General features: G+C 41.2%; 1 protein-coding gene across 2 annotated transcripts; it reads right to left on the reverse strand.

Moving 5' to 3' along the window:
* Window positions 1–293: 293 nt before the first annotated feature.
* On the reverse strand, window positions 294–18,664 carry LOC124150130 (papilin-like). 2 transcript variants are annotated; one of them, XM_048382578.1, is made up of 3 exons: window positions 18,598–18,664; window positions 14,200–14,323; window positions 294–1,955 (listed from the first exon to the last, which is right to left on the reverse strand). In XM_048382578.1, the coding sequence occupies exons 2-3, from the start codon at window positions 14,303–14,305 to the stop codon at window positions 517–519; spliced, it is 1,545 nt and encodes a 514-aa protein (XP_048238535.1). In that variant the 5' UTR covers window positions 14,306–14,323; window positions 18,598–18,664; the 3' UTR covers window positions 294–516. The 2 variants fall into 2 exon arrangements, with proteins under 2 accessions (XP_048238535.1, XP_046378011.2); XM_046522055.2 differs by having other exon boundaries at window positions 18,603–18,637.
* Window positions 18,665–22,112: the final 3,448 nt, after the last annotated feature.

Below are 22,112 nucleotides of genomic sequence, written 5' to 3' on the forward strand. Positions count from 1 at the left end.
TACATATGTTTGTTGGTTGGATTGTTGTTTAACGCCACACTATTTAATTCCAGCTATATGACGGCGGTCTGTAAATAATTGAGTCTGGACCAGACAATCCAGTGATTAATATCATGAGCATTGAACCACGCAATTCGGATCGATGACATATGTGGAAATAAGGGTTTCAAAAGTCCCCTTTTCACTAACGTTAAAACTTTCCTCGTAATTATCTATGGGGAAAAGTATGTAAATAAAAATGCAGAGTTATTTATTTCTGCAGGGGTTAATAGGTCATCCGCCAAAACTAGACGTTGTCAAGTGTGGGTAAAAGGCCCCATGAAGGGCTCCTGCTTTATTTACGTAACACACACCACTTACAACTGAAGGGATGTGGGTGTCAACAAGTCGAAATGAAAACCGCATTACTGCTTACAATACTTTGATGATGTCTTTGCAATTCGATATATTGCTTTACTCGTGGCTGGCTTGATGCAGATCTGTGAAGGGTGTCTTTGAAAGAGTGATCAGCTGTATTTACGCCATACCATGATTATGATTCATCAGGCTGTATGGTGTACTGATAAGGTTCAAAATGAATTTTACGGCAGTAGAGGTAGTGAGGCTTGACATGTTAGTTACTGATGCAGGTAGTTCAGCAGACTGTCCATTTAGAGTTGCACGTGTTCTTGAGGCATGGGAACTTCCTGTACTTACAGGTGACGTGGTCAATTGTATCGGTGTTGTAGTTGTGGGTTTTCCAGTTACTGTCCAACCTATCGGATTATTTATATATCCAGATAAATATGGCTGCTTGTCCCTTGCCATAGCACTTCTCCTACCACCACGCACAGTCCAGCTAGGTCCAAGCAAAGATTTGTTTAGTACCTGTCGTTTTTCTGAAGTGTTGGAAACCTCTAAAACAGAAAAGGCTGGTGTTGCTTGTTCATTGGGCTTAATACCCTTTCCTTGAATTGGAAGGTTTGTGGTTGTGGTAAATTTTAGTTTCTCTTTATTTGTCGTTCCAAACCTCAATCGGAATAGAATTTTTCTTGGTGTGCTTCGAGGTGGTGGTGTAGTTGAAGAAGGATAGGTTTTCCTGGCTTCGTTTTCTGGAGGTTCCTCTGTAATACCTGCTTCTTCAGCTGAATTTGTAACTTCTTTATGGTGGGTCACTTTTGGTGCGTGTTCCATGAATACTCGCAGGTGACGTTTTGGCTTGTCCACTCCTCTCGGGATGTTTTGTAAGGTAAGATGTTTACCATTGTTGGAAGTTTGGTTGTTTGTGTGTGATGAAACAAAAGGTATTTGAAAGCCGCCTGGACGTAATGACAACGTTTTAGGTAATTGTACACTTGCAACCGGTTTTGAAATTGGACCAATGATACTTGATTTATTTGGATATCTCAATCTTAACATATTTAGAAATGGTTCTGAAAGCTTTTGCATTTGTCCATTCTTAACAATCCGAATTGAAATGTTTCGCTTTTGAGAACACGTTTTTACACATTCAGCTTTCCTTATAAAATTGTTGCCATTACCACCACATCCACCATAGAAAAACTCAACACATCTGTTGTGAGTGGTATCGAAGTAGAACCTACGATAACTGCCTCTGCATGGCCCACTGTCTTTGATCAAGTGACAGAGCGAACATGTCTGCTGACAGTGATGAAGGCTGGGGTACACATTGCTATTTTCCTGGCATGTTCCATACGCCAGCTGTTTGCATTGGCCAGACTTAGAGTCAAAATATATCCTTTGTAGCCTCATGACGTTATTACTGCTGCAAGGTTTGCCAATAGCAGGCTGGGCACAGATGCAAGAACCAACACACTGTTTGAGTGTGTGGAAGTTGTTGTCGTTTCCTCTGCAACCACTGTAACTAAAGGGCTGACATTGACCGGATGTGATGTTATAGAAGTACCTCCTCATCTGGCTTTGACAAGGGCCTGTCACTGGGCTCAGACGACAACCTGAGTAGAAAACAGAAGAAAAGGTTTGTTAAGAGGCATAGTAGGCACTGGTAATGGTCTTTTGATTTTCTAAATAATCAACAAGGATCATACCCTTTGCATCCCAGAATACAGTGACCCTATCTTTTTTCACTGATCTTGAAGACTTGAATTTCTTTGGTGTCGGAGAAGTGAAATGGTGCCCTTTCATTGATTGATGTTTTGACTCGGGATCCTAGTGGTAGACCCATGTTCCATCACCCGTTACTAATCTCGTTTTGAATTAGACGAAATCCTGCTCAATAAGCTCTAAATGTTCTCTGGCATTGTCAGTTCTTTTTTCTTTAGGATCAGAGTTTTTGAAACTTTGGCACCCAACGAGCAGATATCTTATTCATCTGTAAATGTTCATGAATAATAGTTTCAATGGACCCATGGCTTACACCTGTGTCTTCCTCAAGTTCAGCAATGGTAATACGTCTATCTGAATAAGTTCTTCTATCACCTTGATTAAATCTTCATTGATGGAAGTTGAGGGACGTCCAGACCGAGGGTCATCATCACATCAACGCTTCTTCTCCCAGCCGTACACAAAGCTGCCCAATGTTTAACAGTGGAAAAGATAGGGCACTTATCCCAATACACTTGTGACATACGGTCATGAATTTTTAGGGGAGTACTTTTCTCTAAAGTAACAAAATTGATGACTGCTCCATTTCTGTGTCCATTTGGACCCCTATCACGTTCAGCTGGCTGTCACTAATATACAAACGGCTTCAACAGACCAAAAACACTTCCAATGAACAACTCAAACAGTGTCCTACATTGACTAGTTTACTTTGTTATGGCCAATAGTTATTCAGGCTGAGAACTTTTTGACCAGCCCTCGTATAAAAAATGAAACACAGTAGGTACACTGACAAAGTCGATCATCGAAAGGAGCTGGATTCAGGAAACAAAAGTTGACATCAAACCAGATGTTCACTTTGTATCGGATAATACAAAAATATACTGAACCGCAAAAGAGAAACGTCACCCCAAGTAACATTGCATGAAAAGTTGTCCTTTAAATATCTGGGTAATTTTTGTCAAAGTTTCTAAAACTTAACATTACCTTGTCCGGAAAAATGAAATTTGATGAAAAAACCCCAAGGCAGATGACAATAAAACCGATCGCCCAAACGCATTACGGCAACGGCCATAGTAACCCGATTCACGTGAGTTCCGTGCAAATTGAAATGCACATGCGTTCCCCCATTTCTTGCCCTATAAAAATCCACCCTCATCGGATAACATTCATTCGTTATTGAATTGCTACCACATGAGAGGAAATCAGCGACACTAAGCGATTGCAAGCTGGACAAACCGCCCGGCAAGTAGCCAATGCATTTCAAGTATACGTAAGGACCATATACAGGCTCCAGCAACGGTACCAGACCACCAACACTACAGATGACAGACCACGTAGTGGAAGACCACGAGTCTGGAGACGCCGTGGGGAACGTTATTCGGATGCTTGTGTTGTTGAGAAAGACTCGTGGGGTCCGAGCATCATGGTGTGGGGTAGGATTGTTCTTGCACAGAGGGTCGGCCCTGTGGTCTTCCAGAACATCGGTCCAGGGAGAGGCAATGGTGTCACAGCAGCTCGGTACATTGACCACCACACGCCACACGCCATACCACATTTGGCACGTCGCCGCAACCACGAATTTCAGCATGATCACACCCGTGCCCACACTGCGAGCAACCAGAGACTTCCTCCAGCAGAATGGCATCAGAACCATGCAGTGGCCTGCCCTCAGTCTTAAGACCACACGCCATACCTCATTTGGCACGTCGCCGCAACCACGAGTTTCAGCATGATAACACCCGTGCCGACATTGAGACAAGAGACTTCCTCCAGCAGAATGGCATCAGAACCATGCAATGGCCTGCCCTCGGTCCCGATTTAAATCCCACTGAGCACCGAGATTCAAAGGCTGAAGGCTGAATGACGCCCGACCAAGGCCGACAACTGCAGCTGAACTGCGTCAGGCGTTCCTCAGAGTGTGGGGTCAAGTGCCTATGGCCTTCATCACCCGCCTCATCCATTCCATGTACATGGCAGTAATCAATCGACATGGCGGACACACGAGATGCTGACTTGTGATACCATTTTCTCAGAGACTAGTGTTGTGTTTCACTTTAAGAACATATGACACTTTAATTTCAACCTTGATGATCAGTTTTGACATGTCTCGAATTATGTTTACAGTGTTTGGACAAGTAAGGTTTCTCATATATCTTTCCATGGTGACGGGTTTTTTTTGCGGTTTACAAGCCGCCTTCGCATGACAGGAGAACTTCTGTGCGTCTTCAGGCAACAAACACTTGCTTTTTACACAAATTGTGTGAGTCGCGGCTGCTACTTGTAAGCCAGTACATGCTTATGCCCTTCGAGAACACTTGGTGGCATGAAATAATATTCACCGCTATTTCGCCTTTAAGGTGCAATGGACTGTTTCAACAGATAATCGAGACTGATTCTTCTCCTGAATTTATGTTTTATACACTTTATATAGTATTCGCTGCGTTTTTGACTTGGCAGTGGAGTTACACCAAGTTCAGTTGACAGGTGATTCGATTTAATTAAGAGAGTTCATACTTTAATGATACCACTGTCCTGAGACTATCATTGACGGTTATGCACCTTCTTCAATGAAATATTATTATGTATAGTTGAAGTTCAGCTAGCATAACCCTGACCACACACAGTTAGAGGAGGGCCATTTTATTAACTCTATCCCAAGTGACATACTATAAAAGCTAAAAGATGGGTTTTAATATTCATCAATCCATGAGTCACATGTAAAAATCATATGAGCCTGAAAATCATGTTCCTGGATGTTGAGATTTCGGGTAGTGTTGTGCACTAACCTGTATTTATTCAAACAACCTTTATTTCGATTTTTGATTTTTGATTTTATACAATTGACAGGACATTCTCCGCGCACAAAATGGGTAATCCTACATTCAACATGTCTAACATGCTTATAAATGAACCAATTTGGATAAATAGGTAGTTCTTGACTTCAAATAGTTCGTTTTAATGTATCCCATCATAACCCTCTTTCACCTCAATGCCAAGCCTTCTGCACATTGGTTGGAACAATCAGAACTTGAAAGTATATATAGCCTGCTACCTCGGGGTATCGCGGTACTTGTCATGTACGCTAAACGGAACAAATTGCACTCACTAACCTTTATGTTTATTCGTGTTCTCTGTATCAGATATCATTCATGTTATCAAACAATGCATATTTTACTGATAAAAGTTCATTATTTACATTAGCAGCTCCAAGTAAAAGCCGGCCTCGCGCTCAGTTTGACAAGGGAGAGAACTCCAAATAAGTCAAACAGAAAGATGATGTGTCTATAATTCGCGAAAACACATGCAAAGCACATAAACGTAGCGTTTGGGGATCAATTTTACAGCTTCATCCAAACGCAACCGCCTGTAAAAAACGTGCAGCACAGGATCCTGCATTTAGGCATGCAGGCCCCCCTGCTGAATGGGTATAAAAATCCACATCAACGGCTGTTCATACAGTCCTTATAACGGCTGTAGAGACGGTGACAGAATGCCAAGACTGAATGCAGCTCAACGGAACAACGCCATTGGGAGATTACAAGCTGGAGCAACTCAGCAAGAAGTGGCCAGGCACTTTGGCGTATCCAGACAGACAATCTCTGCACCGTGGACCCGATACAACAACAACAACAGAGTTGACGACAGACCAAGGTCAGGAAGACCAAGGGTGACAACCCAAGCACAAGATCGATTCATCAGGCTGCGACACCTCCGAGACCGCACTACCACAGCCACGTCTACAATCACAGGTCCCTGGGGTACGCAGAATATCAGATCAAACGGTACGCAACAGACTGAGGGAGGCTTGACTTTTTGCACGAAGACCTGTTCGACGTCATGTATTGACCCCACGTCATCTGGCGGACCGTCTGCCTTGGTGCCAACAGATGGTTAGATGGGCACGTGCAAGGTGGAGAAATGTACTGTTTACTGACGAGTCCCGTTTCCTACTCACACGTGCTGATGGGCGCGCACGTGTCTACAGACATCGGGGTGAACGTTACGCCCCAAACTGTGTGCATCAGGTTGTCCCATTTGGCGGCGGGAGTGTCATGGTATGGGCTGGAATTCATCACGGTGGTAGGAAGCCTCTCGTGCATGTGGCAAGTGCATTGACAGGTGTGCGTTACAGAGACTTGATCCTACAGCCTTACGTTCTTCCTCACGTCAACGTTCATGGCGGAGAGTTTCAGCAGGACAACGCTCGACCGCATATTGCACGTGTTTGTCAGGACTTCTTACAGCATAACAACATCCAGACATTACCTTGGCCAGCCCGGTCACCAGATTTGTCCCCGATTGAGCATAGGTGGGATCGACGCATTCGCAGAAGGAATCAACAGCCCCAAACACTTCCGGCGCTTATTGATGCACTTCAGCATGAATGGCAGCACATCCAACAGCGTGTTATTGACAACTTGATTGCATCTATGGGTCGTCGGTGTCAAGCGGTGATTGATGCACGTGGTGGGCACAACCGATACTGACATTTTCTGTACCCATGTGACACTAACTGTATCGTGTACGTGTGTCTGTCTAGGTGACACGATTAATGTTTTGAACATTGTGTACATTGATCTTCAAACAGTGTTTCAATTATGGTTTCTGTGTCCTATTTTGAAACAATCGCATTATATTACATTTTGAAAGTCAGTGTAAAGTTTCTTTTTTTGAAGAGTATATATAAGGTATTTGTGATCTACCACCCTTATTAGAACCCGGTTTTAAAGAGTCCTGGTTTTAGCTTAAATACAACTCGTGTGTTGGTTTTGTTGTGATTGAGCGTTAGGCCCCAATTGTAAACTTAAAAACGGTTCTTACCAATGAATTTGAAAACTGATGAATATTTGTTTCCCCAAATATGTCTATTTCTGAATAGAGATTGCAGGTGGGCCCACATATAGAAAGTGAGTATAGATGTAGTATATTGAGCGTGATATGCAACTCTTCACTTGGAACAGACCAGCACAGTAAGCTTCCTTCTCGAACCACCCATAATATAAATGCTGTTTCGAAGTTTCACAACATGATGTGAGAAAAGATGGACTCAACACATAGCAATGGACTCAGCACACAACTATTATGTATACATTGTAAACTACATATTGCGATATAATTCTAACATCCAGGTTATAGAGTATTGTTTTTGTACTCTGGTGGATCCGTGAAGATAGTACATACAGCTGAAAGTGGAAAGTTTGGAGAGTGTGGGTGTGTGGACGTATTTTTTATTATTGTGAACTGTTCGAATCATTAGAGGAATTTTATGCTTAATTTGGATACTTAGGACTCCTAAATTTGAGTTTGAGACAACCGGGAATTCGAGACCTGGAAGTTCGACACAACGAGGATCGACTGAAGTAAATATGAATATATTGGAAGCATTTTTAAGCAGTGTCTGTAGTGTCTTGCACATCGTACAACCTATCGTGTCTAGACGAAATGTCTTAATCTGTGAGATGGCGGGATGAAGACGATATGCTTCAAAGAAACATGTATGACACAGAGTAGGGGATAAAGAATATCCATAAGGATAGAAAGAGTGAGTGCAATAACTTAAAGATATTAGCATATGTGGATTTTAACGAATATCAGTGGGGATAAGTCTGTTGAAGCGATATGACGTCACAGTTATTCATTGTTAACAACAACACGAAATGACGTCCCAAATGGATAATATTACTTCGTCTGAACAAAATATTTCAGTGGCGTTTCTTTTCAGCGTTGACATTTCACAAGTCTCTCCTCATGTTCATTCTATCCCCCGACTGAACAAAGTTGACGTGAGATATTGAAACAGTGAATTTTGTTAATTAGAAATTTTCAAGTTTATACTTTTTTTGCCTTTCCAAGACAAAAGGTTGGACTTGTGCTCAGGGGCAGAAGTCATAAACAGTTCAATATTTATTTGTAAAGGTGCATAGTCAAGTGCTAAACTGGTTCCTTTTGTTAGTTTTTTATATTAAAATTGTGTTTATTTTTCGATTCCAATGCAATAACAAGTTGAACGTAGGTTCAAATGAGGCTTTTCATTTCGGGAAGTGTAACTAAAAAATCTTTCACTATGTTTTGATGAAACTTTGAACGCACATTATAGCACATATACAGGCGAACACTGCTACCGGGATAACAACCAGGTCTCTAAAGGATCTCTGTCGGTCTTTCTTGAGCATACACGAGTCTGGAGTTTTTTAAATATTATTATTATTATTATTATTATTATTATTATTATTATTTACAGATTCAAATAAAAAATGCAGCAAAGAGGGTTTGGTTGATCCTGGCACAGTCAGGCTGGTTAGGCTCATCATCAGCTCAGGGCCCTTGCCCCTTCTACACGCAGCCCAGACAGCAAATGGGTCCTCCCTCAGAAAGCGCTGCCAAGTCAATCCCACCCAGAACTTTTGGGAGAATGTGAAGACTCCCCAACACTGCATTACCCAGATTGTCAGAAGGGCTGTATTCCTGGCAGCTAACCCGGGTACTCTTCCCGATGTCAGTCAACAGCTTGGGATGTTCCCAACCTAAGGCACCGAGAACAATGGTGAGTCGGAACATGGTACTTGGGATGCAAGCGTGACATTTCGAAAGCAAAGTCCGCACATTTGCCATGTTTTTCCTGAATCTTGTCCATCACATAAGTGTCAAAAGGGACAGAAAATTCAATGATATAAATGAGTTCATTGGATTTAAAATACAAGAGGCACATAGGGCCTGTATCGCTCACCTGAATATTTATCATGACAAAATATACATTTGCAGTGTACATATAATGCATATACATATACTGCAAATATTTCGTAATTTTGACTCTATAAAGATCTGAACCGTTTCCATGTTATGATCCAGGATCTAAGTTTCCAGAGGCAAGGCTGGACCCCAGGGCGAATCCTATTGGCATAAATGTATTATTCTCTTCATAATAAACACATGTATACAATGTGTCTGTTCATTATAGGGTGGGGATAATATAGGTTTGTATGTTATGGTCAAGGTTCTAACTTCTTTGTGAGTGCCTGGTAGCATATGTGCATTCTTCTCATTATACACAGCAATTGTACATATGGTTATACAGTGGGGATCTTAACTGTGTCCAAGATATAAACTCTTTTTGGCCCCGCCCCTCAGACCCTCCATTTGTACAGTTTTGAATTCTCACTACCGGAGAATGCTTCCAACCAAATATGGTTGATATCTACCTCTTAGTTCAAGAGAAGAGGTCGTTTGAAGCAACATAAACAAATTACCCCTATTTGGCCCCGCCCCTTGGGGTCCCAGACCCACCATATGTAACATTTTTATCCCCACCACCCAGGGATGCTTCCAGTCAAATTTCGTTAATTTCCAATCAGAGGTTCTGAAGAAGAAGTTGTTTTAAAAAAAACCGTACGGACGACGGACGCCACGGTATGGCGTAAGCTCACCTTGATCCGTCGGACCCGGTGAGCTTAAAAAGGACAAGATCAGGTTTGTTGGCCTTGATAGGTCTGAGGCTGGATACGGGCCAATTCCAAAGAATTTTGTATTTATTATTTTCAATGACGCCCTCTACATATTCTGGGTCGTACCATGGATGGACCTCGGTGTCAAAACCACTAACATGGTGAAGACGGTAATTAAAGGATCGAGCCACTCCAAAATGTCGCTTAAGTGTATTTGTGCCAAAGCTGGGCATCCACTGACAATGGATGGACAGTCTCAATAAATTCAGTGCATAATCTACATTTCATATTTACATTGTGATGCAAAATCACACATTGACGATTTCGAGTGGAAAGTGACTTTCCTGAGCAGCAAACAGAAAGCCTTCTGTTTCACGTTGCAGGACAGATGACTTCATCCAAGTGAAGAACTCTGCAGGAATGCTGATCTTCTCAACACACTGCAGATAAACTCGATGCAGTGGTCGTTCGGATAGCCTCTCCTTGAAAAACTGGGCTGATTTGATATGGGACCTCGCTTGGTTGACACTCATTTCTGTACCGTCCAGCTGTACAGAACCATCAACAGAATCAACATTGACATTGAGATTATGTCCCACATCCTTGAAAATTTAAGACAACTGCGGAATGCCTTGTTTTCATCACGAGTCTTGACATGTTTCACAAGAGAATCATCAGACAAATAAATGTGTGCAAAAGTGCACAATACAATTCTATTATAAAGAGTCTCCACGTTATTCAAACCACGCCCTCCGATTATAATTGGTAAATATAAGCGATTGAGGGAAGAGCGAGGGTGTAGTGATCTATTGTCTGACATGACTCTTTGTGGCTAGGGTGTCAGTACCGTCCATTTCTTGTTTCGTCCAATTAACAACACCAAAAGAATACGAAAGGACGGGTACGGCTTAAGTATTTGTGACTTTGACTTTATTGCGAACGTTCAGCTCTGAACTCGAGATTTTCCTAAGTCTACATTGGTATTCTGACCGAAGTGTTATTGTTATTGGCATTCTTGAGTACGCATAGGCCTGGCCTATTATTATTATTATTATTAGTATTATTATTATACAATTCGGATTAGAAAAGGTCCCAAGCAAACTATGTCTGTTTCGGAGGCGTCTAAATGGATCGGGTGGTCTGGATTGGTGAAATTGATTGAGACATTGCTCATTATACGGTGATAATTAGGAAAAAATAACAACAAAGGATCATGCTTAAATTCAGAAATTGTTTAAATTTGGTGTTATCACGATAATGGAATGAAATTAAGCGACAAAGGAAAGTAAACCGACTATGTTTTTTATTTATTGAAAATTGAAACTGTTGTTTAATTTGATCTAATTAACCATCACTCATTCCTGCAACATTTTGTAATCTGTGGCAAAGTAATCTTGTGTAAATATAAATTGGTTCAGTGAAGATTGGGTAAGAAATGAATTTGCAACCACATAACCCCTACAATTATAATGTTTATAAAGTATTTTTTGGAACAAAAATGCAAATTAATTGTATTTTTTCAAAGTCAGGAAGACTGAGCTACCCATCGGTAGTTGTGTATTATGCGATTTTATTTTTTTAATTTCCAAAGTTTTATATCAAGTTATATCTAAGAAACAAAACCATGCAGAAGTAGTTTTTGAGTGGTGACTAAGCATCAGTACAGTGCATGCATTTGGGGATATAATATCGCAAACTTATGATATTGATCTGAACTGAAAATCAAACATAGGATAAACTCAACTGAGACGTATAGTTTCTTTTGTTCCTCGGTTTATAATGTAGAGTTTATAAATATTATATGTAACATTGCTAACATTTGGTACGGTCTGATGAACATTTCAATCTTCATAAATACTGTTTTGTGATTAAATAAACATATTTAAAAGAGCGGGGATATCGCTGACTTCGTCTTCTTGTAACATGACAAAGAGTATATTGAGTAACCTACTCAAACCTCATCATGACTACCTGGGGACAGGGGATCCGTAAGTACGAGTTACTCCTTGGTCAGTCTCTCATGTTCTACACACAAAAGGTAGTCTACAAAAAGAACGTCATAAGGATTTTATTTCATAATATGCCTCAGCAAACTATCGAGCTGGGAAAGGAATTATAGTCAAGGTGGATTGAAAATGACTGAAATACCTAAATTTATAGCATCTTTAAAAATTTCATGTTTAAAAAGATATTGTGAAAAAAACATTAATTATGACCTTGCTAGTTTTCAGCTGGCTCATATCTACACTTTAGGTGCCAGTTTGCACAAGAATTGGGAAATTGTAAATCCGTTCTGGAAAGATACCCTTATAGCCTGGAGTGACTTTATGCATTCATATGACTTTGAAGTCTTAGAAAAAGCAGAAATTGCTTCCCAACCCATATGGTTAAACCATTATTTTAGAGAACCAGTATTAATTTTTAATGACTGGTTTAAAAAAGGTATAGTTACGATAAAAGACTTGTATGATGAAAACGGATGGATCCCTTTCCCACGTTTACAACAACTTTATGATCTTAAAGGAACTTTTCTCGACTATAACCGTATGTTTTTTAATATTCCAAGAAGTTGGAGACAAAATATTGATAAAAATCTACATTCCTCTTCTAATCTCACAGTATCTCCTTGGATTTATGATCTTACACGTTCTATTAAAGGAACAAAAGTGTTTTATAATAAACTGATAGGGAATTCCCTCCCTCTCCCTAAATCTTGTTTGAAATGGGAAAATCAGCTGGGATGCTCTTTTCCATGGAATCAAATATTCAGTGTATATTGCCATGGGTTAAGGGACACAAAACTCAGGGATTTCCAGTTTAGATTTATTCATAAAGTAATATTTACTAAACGTGAGTTATTAAGAATGAAACTTATTGATAACGATGAGTGTTCTATGTGTCATACTCACAAAGAAAATATTTTTCATGTTTATATCGAATGTCATGTTGTTAAGAATTTTTGGTCAGATTTCTGTATTTACTTGACTCATATCTTGAATAGAAAAATCCTTATAACTGACAACGAGCTCCTCTTTGGTACCTCTGATGTATTAATTAACCATTTGATTGTAGCTGCTAAAAGATTTATCTTTGTCCAGTGTATTAAGAATGAAAATGTTGACTTTGTTGCTTTTAAGAACACAATAAGAAGTATTTATGACGTTGAATATCATATTGCACGTAGAAATAACGACTTCTCTGCCTTTAATAGAAAATGGGCTTTGTTTACTCAACCTGCAAAATAACTTATTCACTTGATGTTTGCAACATAATTTGATGTACCATAAATACTGCATCTTCTTAATTGTATACATAAATATGCCTTCATCTGTACCATGACGTGGATTATGCCTTCATCTGTACCATGATGTGGATTATGCCTTAGGCCTCCTCTGTACCATATCCTTTTGAGAAGTACCTGTATTCATAAAGCTGTATTGCTTTCCGAGTGCTTATGTATCCTGTGTATATGACTGAATAATTTTTTTAAAAAACCCAAAAAACTATCGAGCTGGGAGAAGCTGTATTGTCATCAAATTCTAGCCTAATTTAATGTGTGTTATTTCCTCTAAACTGGAAGAATATGGCAAGAACAACAATGTGTAAGGTAACCAAAAGATCTTAAAACACACTGATTAATTTTTTTAAAAGCTAAAAAAATATACAAATATTCTTGAGAAATCCCTGCTTAGAGCAGAGTCGATTATGCGCTTCCGACTGCATCATGAGCATGTGTTTATGAATTATTATCAAATAGTGATGATTCAAGATGTTCGAGAAAAGGTTACAAACACATTCAAAGGCAAGTCAGTTGTTCTAAACCACCTATTTCCTTATTATCCAATGTGGAACGGAATAAACACGTGAAGCATTAGCTTGTCCCTCAGAAGTGTCGAAACTGTCACCCAAAGTCCCGCCATAGTACCAAACACTGCGCCGTACCTCAGTTGCAGAGCAACACATTCCCAATGTCAGTAACATCTGACCTTTGGCGCCCATTTCGATTCCCAATCCAAATGAAGGATGTGTGGGTTGTTTAGCCAATCAGTTGTCAGTTTTTTCAAGTGGCTCCACTATTCGGCTCCACTAAATGCTTAATTTCGTCAACGGTCAGTTAACAATCGCAGTTTCAGTCCAATATTTGGAAGTATATTTCCATTCTGAAGAAAGGAAAACACAAAGCACAAATGTTCTTCCGACAGTGCAATCTGGGAGAGATTTTTACTATGGGGGAGAGAAAAGATAACAGTTTGCGAATTTACAAATGGACACTATTTCAAACGTTAGTTGTAAAAAGAATAGCAAAGTATGTAACTTATTACTTTTAACTTCTACAATTTATCGTAGAAATTATCGCGACCCAGAGGTATTTTTTGTTGTCATCTGAATAAATTAATGTACAGAAAGCATGACGCATGGGTAGCCAAGAGGTTCAAGCGTTTTGCCAAACACTCGGATTCGATTTCCCACATGGGTACCGTACTTTGCAAAACCACATGTAGGGGGCAGCCCATCGTGATAGAACAGCAAGAATAGGGATAAAAAGGAACCACACAAACGTATACGTTGTTTTTAGCATATAGTGCATTCTGAAATGGCTGAGTAGCTGGTAAATTTTATTCAATTATTGCGGTTACTATGCCCAGGAGATTAGAAACTAGTAGGGCAGCCTCAGACATGAGACTTTACTTACTGTAAGGTGTCAAATTGTCTTTCAACATTTCCTCCGGAAAGGTGAGTTGAGCAGTGGCCAGGCGCGGGGTCACTGCCATCAGTAGATACAGGGATAACGGAAACATCGTGGACCCCAGAGACACCTAATGAAACAAACGATGTGTTAGCAGGATGGCTCTATCTGTACAGAAGTACACAAAGGGGGTATGTTAGCAGGATGGCTCTATCTGTACAGAAGTACACAAAGGGGGTGTGTTAGCAGGATGGCTCTATCTGTACAGAAGTACACAAAGGGGGTATGTTAGCAGGATGGCTCTATCTGTACAGAAGTACACAAAGGGGGTATGTTAGCAGGATGGCTCTATCTGTACAGAAGTACACAAAGGGGGTATGTTAGCAGGATGGCTCTATCTGTACAGAAGTACATAAAGGGGGTATGTTAGCAGGATGGCTCTATCTGTACAGAAGTACACAAAGGGGGTATGTTAGCAGGATGGCTCTATCTGTACAGAAGTACACAAAGGGGGTATGTTAGCAGGATGGCTCTATCTGTACAGAAGTACACAAAGGGGGTATGTTAGCAGGATGGCTCTATCTGTACAGAAGTACACAAAGGGGGTATGTTAGCAGGATGGTTCTATCTGTACAGAAGTACACAAAGGGGGCATGTTAGCAGGATGGCTCTATCTGTACAGAAGTACACAAAGGGGGTATGTTAGCAGGATGGCTCTATCTGTACAGAAGTACACAAAGGGGTATGTTAGCAGGATGGTTCTATCTGTACAGAAGTACACAAAAGGGGTATGTTAGCAGGATGGTTCTATCTGTACAGAAGTACACAAAGGGGGTATGTTAGCAGGATGGCTCTATCTGTACAGAAGTACACAAAGGGGGTATGTTAGCAGGTTGGTTCTATCTGTACAGAAGTACACAAAGGGGGTATGTTAGCAGGATGGCTCTATCTGTACAGAAGTACATAAAGGGGGTATGTTAGCAGGATGGGTCTATCTGTGCAGAAGTACACAAAGGGGGTATGTTAGCAGGACGGCTCTATCTGTACAGAAGTACACAAAGGGGGTATGTTAGCAGGATGGGTCTATCTGTACAGAAGTACACAAAGGGGTATGTTAGCAGGATGGTTCTATCTGTACAGAAGTACACAAAAGGGGTATGTTAGCAGGATGGTTCTATCTGTACAGAAGTACACAAAGGGGGTATGTTAGCAGGATGGCTCTATCTGTACAGAAGTACACAAAGGGGGTATGTTAGCAGGTTGGTTCTATCTGTACAGAAGTACACAAAGGGGGTATGTTAGCAGGATGGCTCTATCTGTACAGAAGTACATAAAGGGGGTATGTTAGCAGGATGGGTCTATCTGTGCAGAAGTACACAAAGGGGGTATGTTAGCAGGACGGCTCTATCTGTACAGAAGTACACAAAGGGGGTATGTTAGCAGGATGGGTCTATCTGTACAGAAGTACACAAAGGGGGTATGTTAGCAGGATGGCTCTATCTGTACAGAAGTACACAAAGGGGGTATGTTAGCAGGATGGCTCTATCTGTACAGAAGTACACAAGGGGGGTATGTTAGCAGGATGGCTCTATCTGTGCAGAAGTACACAAAGGGGGGTATATTAGCAGGATGGTTCTATCTGTACAGAAGTACACAAAGGGGGTATGTTAGCAGGATGGCTCTATCTGTACAGAAGTACACAAAGGGGGTATGTTAGCAGGATGGCTCTATCTGTGCAGAAGCTCACAAAGGGGGTATGTTAGCAGGATGGCTCTATCTGTACAGAAGTACACAAAGGAGGTATGTTAGCAGGATGGCTCTATCTGTACAGAAGTACACAAAGGGGGTATGTTAGCAGGATGGCTCTGTCTGTGCAGAAGTACACAAAGGGGGTATGTTAGCAGGATGGCTCTATCTGTGCAGAAGTACACAAAGGGGATATTTTAGCAGGATGGCTGTATCTGTACAGAAGTACACAAAGGGGGTATGTTAGCAGGATGGTTCTATCTGTGCAGAAGTACACAAAGGGGGTATGTTAGCAGGATGGCTCTATCTGTGCAGAAGTACACAAAGGGGGTATGTTAGCAGGATGGCTCTATCTGTGCAGAAGTACACAAAGGGGGTATGTTAGCAGGATGGCTCTATCTGTACAGAAGTACACAAAGGGGGTATGTTAGCAGGATGGCTCTATCTGTACAGAAGTACACAAAGGGGATATGTTAGCAGGATGGCTGTATCTGTACAGAAGTACACAAAGGGGGTATGTTAGCAGGATGGTTCTATCTGTGCAGAAGCTCATAAAGGGGGTATGTTAGCAGGATGGCTCTATCTGTGCAGAAGTACACAAAGGGGGTATGTTAGCAGGATGGCTCTATCTGTACAGAAGTACACAAAGGGGGTATGTTAGCAGGATGGCTCTATCTGTACAGAAGTACACAAAGGGGGTATGTTAGCAGGATGGCTCTATCTGTACAGAAGTACACAAAGGGGGTATGTTAGCAGGATGGCTCTATCTGTACAGAAGTACACAAAGGGGGGTTTGTTAGCAGGATGGCTGTATCTGTACAGAAGTACACAAAGGGGGTATGTTAGCAGGATGGCTCTATCTGTACAGAAGTACACAAAGGGGGTATGTTAGCAGGATGGCTCTATCTGTACAGAAGTACACAAAGGGGGTATGTTAGCAGGATGGCTCTATCTGTGCAGAAGCTCATAAAGGGGGGTATGTTAGCAGGATGGCTCTATCTGTACAGAAGTACACAAAGGGGGTATGTTAGCAGGATGGCTCTATCTGTACAGAAGTACACAAAGGGGGTATGTTAGCAGGATGGTTCTATCTGTGCAGAAGTACACAAAGGGGGTATGTTAGCAGGATGGCTCTATCTGTGCAGAAGTACACAAAGGGGGTATGTTAGCAGGATGGCTCTATCTGTGCAGAAGTACACAAAGGGGGTATGTTAGCAGGATGGCTCTATCTGTACAGAAGTACACAAAGGGGATATGTTAGCAGGATGGCTCTATCTGTACAGAAGTACACAAAGGGGGTATGTTAGCAGGATGGCTCTATCTGTACAGAAGTACACAAAGGGGGGTTTGTTAGCAGGATGGCTCTATCTGTGCAGAAGCTCATAAAGGGGGTATGTTAGCAGGATGGCTCTATCTGTGCAGAAGTACACAAAGGGGAGTATGTTAGCATGATGGTTGTATCTGTACAGAAGTACACAAAGGGGGGTATGTTAGCAGGATGGTTCTATCTGTACAGAAGTACACAAAGGGGGTATGTTAGCAGGATGGCTCTATCTGTGCAGAAGTACACAAAGGGGGTATGTTAGCAGGATGGCTCTATCTGTACAAAAGTACACAAAGGGGGGTATGTTAGCAGGATGGGTCTATCTGTACAGAAGTACACAAAGGGGGGTATGTTAGCAGGATGGCTCTATCTGTGCAGAAGTACACAAAGGGGGTCTGTTAGCAGGATGGTTCTATCTGTACAGAAGTACACAAAGGGGGGTATGTTAGCAGGATGGTTCTATCTGTGCAGAAGTACACAAAGGGGGGTATGTTAGCAGGATGGCTCTATCTGTGCAGAAGTACACAAAGGGGGGTATGTTAGCAGGATGGTTCTATCTGTACAGAAGTACACAAAGGGGGTATGTTAGCAGGATGGCTCTAGGATGGGGTCGGTGTGGGGGGATGATGCACCCAACGCAAGAATACACTCCATATGATGTGGCATATTTTTTAGGTTTAATGTCGCTCTGAACAATATTTGAGTTATGTGACTTTAACGAGAACGGGTAGACTAATCACCATATTGTTTCATGTTATTTTGTTTTGACCCAGTTTAAGTAATGCACGATATGTGTTACATTTCGTTATTATAAAATGGAGATGGCTTCAGTCTAACCAGCGGCTTCTCAGTCACCGTCAAGCTTAAGGTTTCGAGAGAGAGAGAGAGTTCCAAATTCAAAGGTTGAATCTACAGATAACCTTGCTCTACATTGAAAACAGTGTGCTTATCTCCCAAATGATCAAGACTGTTAGTTTCAGTTTCATTAAAGTTTGTTTGCTTGTTTGTTGTTTAACGCAGCACTCAGCAATATTCTAGCTATATGACGGCGGTCTGTAAGTAATCGAGTCTGGACCAGACAATCCAGTGATGAATTGATGAGTGACGGAATTGGGATCGATGACATGCATCAACCAAATCAGCGAGCCTGACCACCCGATCCCGTTAGTCGCCTCCTACAAGCAAAGCCGCCTTTTACAGCAAGCATGGGTTGCGGAAGACCTATTCTACCCCGGATCTTCACGGGCCTTATAGTAATGTTCACGGCTGTGTCAAAACGTTTGTATGTTATTATTTGTTTCACAAAATATTACGTAATAAAATGATTAACCTACCTTACCTGTGGGGCAGGATTTACCTAGTGAACTCGAGACAGGCTAAAGTACTGATCGCAATTACCCCACTTTATCTAGAAATATACCTGTCTAGTGAAGATTGATCGTTAAGGTGTTTGATGCAGATATTACATGTCCATCAGGCAACAGCCCAGGGGCACTTCCTGTCAAGTGAGCGTTGCTTCCCATTTATATCCAAGTGTCTGGCTCAAAGACTGACTGAACTCATCTAAGCCTTGTATTTCCTAGAAGTGATCGCTAGCTTGGCAAGTGTCTGTATTTGCTTATGGACAGGTCTGTTAACTACAATTTTCTTATGAACAAGATCGGATTAAGGAATCAATAGGTTTGCTGATGTCTGTAAGATGTCTCGGTAACAGTTTCTAAATTTATTATTCTGCGGGGTATTGACTAGCAACAAGCTTGGAAGTTGAAGCTACTGGCTTAGCCGGGCGTATGGCTAGTCTCTGGAGCATTATCAGCGACACTACCCAACTTGCCAAGAATCTTACGGTCAACTGAACATACTTCATGGTAGCTAAGTGCAATCAGGTGTTTTTTCTCACCTGTAGCATGTTGATGCAACAGACACGTGGAGATTCCGGGTAAGAGTATAGGTCTCCAGCAGCGACAAACGGGATGGGAGACTCGCTGACTTGGATGATTGCATGTCAACGTATCCAAACTGCGTAGGTTGATGCTCATGTTGACAATCACTGCATTGTCTGGTCTGGACAATTAGAGACAGTCGACATGCAGCTGGAATATTGCGGACAACCAACACAAACAAAACAAATGTTGATGCAACACCTTATTCATACCTGCACCAGGCGTCTGGATATACCTCAATCTTGGCAACAAGAATTCGTGGAAAGTAATGAAATATCCAAGTGAAAGTGCTGAAATCATACGCTATTTGGGTGTGTGGCCTTAAGCTACCAGTGTATGTAAAATCTTTTCAATGGCTTAGTCAATTCAATTTCAATGACACAAATGACGTGTGACTGAAATAAATAAATAAAATAATTCAAATCTACCATGCCCACATCATACTGATTCTTTTACATGAAATACTTTTTTGACCCATTTAACAAATCTGATGTTTTAATTGAATGAAATATGTTTCTTGTCTAAGAGCAATCATTTATTACCAGGGTTATCAGAATACATCAAGGCATTCCTCATTACAAAATATCCCGAAAACCAGATCGTCAGACTCAATAGCAAGGATGCGTTAGGAAGCGATCAGCCACAACTCAAACATCAGTCAAGAAAAACTCAAAAGTGTTGCTATTTCTGTTAATCCTACAAACATAACATTGCATACATTGTTAAGTCTGTGAAACGACCTGTGATATTGACGTTGTGAATAATTAAAATATCAAATAATAGCTGTCACTAGCTTTTTATGACTAACATCCTGTTTGGATACAAAACCCTTTGCTTCCCTTGGACATAAGAGAATACATCACAAATAACAAGCATGAAATACTCATATCCCCCGCCAATATGACATGTCCGGTTGTGTGCAATGCATTAGCTCCTGTGAACTTGGCCTTTTTGTAAATGGCCTAATTGCAGCACTAAAAAGGTATTACTGGTGTTGTTTTGCCATCTGCAGTTTATGATAGAATATGTAACTGTATTTGTAATGAGTAAGGATGAGACGTATGGACGAACAACTTCTTTGTTACAATTAGGAGCGATGGTTTCGGTGTAGGTTCTAACACTGTTATCAAGCAAGTGAAGTACAGAGTATGGTTGACAAGAATATATACAGGATAAGAGGATGTGTTTATACAGTTGTGTAGGTTTAAGATCAGTTACATTGTTGTATTTGTAATGAGTTGTGTTTCTGCATGAAGTTAGTCAGTGAATGCAACAACCATGTCCATGACACTTTTGGAGGAACATACACACAAGCAATGCAGAACTTACCAACATGAAAGGAAATGTATTCAATACTGCGATATGACATTATGTGCCACGTTTGGTGAAGAAATATGGTACGGTTTTCAAGATCTCCTCCGGAAACGAGGACTACCGCCATTTTCGGTCTAAGTCAAAGTCGTTGCCATGGAAACTCGAAAAATATATTTTTTAAAAATCCCAAACTATCAAAAGGCACCAGTTCACCACTAGACCTATCTATGTGCCATGTTTGGTGAAGAAATATGGTACGGTTTTCAAGATCTGCTCCGGAAACGAAATGTGACGGACGGACGGACAGACGGAAGGCACCCAATCCCATATCCCCCTTCCACTTCGTGGCGGGGGATAATAAGGGATTAATCTCCTGAGTCGACAACGGAAGGCATGCGATCGTTGAAACCGAGCAGCGCGACAAAAAATGGGACCAAGATTTTGGCGGATGTTTTCGTTTGGTTGACGACTTCGCTTTTCATTTTTTTATCGTCTGTTGTACGCAATTTCCGTTTTTCAAATTCGATTTCGGTCAGGCATTGGAGATTAAGCATGCCCTAAAGTATTAAAATTTGCTAAGTTGCTATTTTCACCATACTTGTTCTTCAACGTGATTGCTGTAAAGAGTTACATCGACCGTGACATCCAGATCATTCACTTGAGGTGCATGTAGAGCTGCAAGAATGCATACGCAGTGATTCCAGCTCGAGCAGGTGTGACACGCCTCTGGGGTAGTATTTAACAATATTTAAATGATATCATGGCATAGAATGTGGGAAGGCCAACCTGATGCAGATCTTAAACGTCTTACCATTTTGGTGGACGCTTAGGAAGCATCTGGTGTAGTTTCTGTTAATTTGTTTGTTGTTTAACGCCACACTCAGCAATATTCCAGCTATTTGATGGCGGTCTGTAAATAATCGAGTCTGGACCAGACAATCCAGTGATTGACATCATGAGCATCGATCAACGCAACTGGGATACGATGACATGGCATAATACCAAGTCAGCTTGCCTGACCACCCAATCCCGTTAGTCGCCTCTTACGGCAAGCATGGGTTGCTGAAGACCTCTTCTACCCCTATCTTCACGAGTCTTCTGTTAGTTGGTTGTGTAATGTGGTATATTTTCGTGTATTTTTGTACATTATACGTTTAAACCAATGGCAAAAACTTCACATAAAATGGATAAAAACAATTTGCATTATTTGTCACGTTTAACGGCGCAGTCAGCAATGCTCGACTTATATCGGGACAGCTGGTGTAATTCCCCGCGTCTGGACAATACAAGTCGGTGACTGAAACCGTGAGCATCAATCCATGCCAGTTGTCTCCGCCGAGACGTACGGTATCGGAGTAAGAGACGTCACAATTAGATGCAAAATGGCTGGTGATTCGGTTGTGTTAACAGCGAGGGGTGTTTTTGTTGAAATAAACGAATGTCAAAGGTAAATATTTCTTTGATTTTAGTGAGGTTGCTTTTGAATCCATTAGTGCTTGTACTGTATGTAATGTATGTAGAATAGATTCTTCAGTGGAAAACGGAAGACTAAACTGACGCGTAACTGCCGACATTGGGGAAATGCAGACTCA

The sequence above is a fragment of the Haliotis rufescens genome, unplaced genomic scaffold (assembly GCF_023055435.1).
Source record: "Haliotis rufescens isolate VD_foot unplaced genomic scaffold, xgHalRufe1.0.p SCAF_4, whole genome shotgun sequence".
Classification (NCBI taxonomy): domain Eukaryota; kingdom Metazoa; phylum Mollusca; class Gastropoda; order Lepetellida; family Haliotidae; genus Haliotis; species Haliotis rufescens.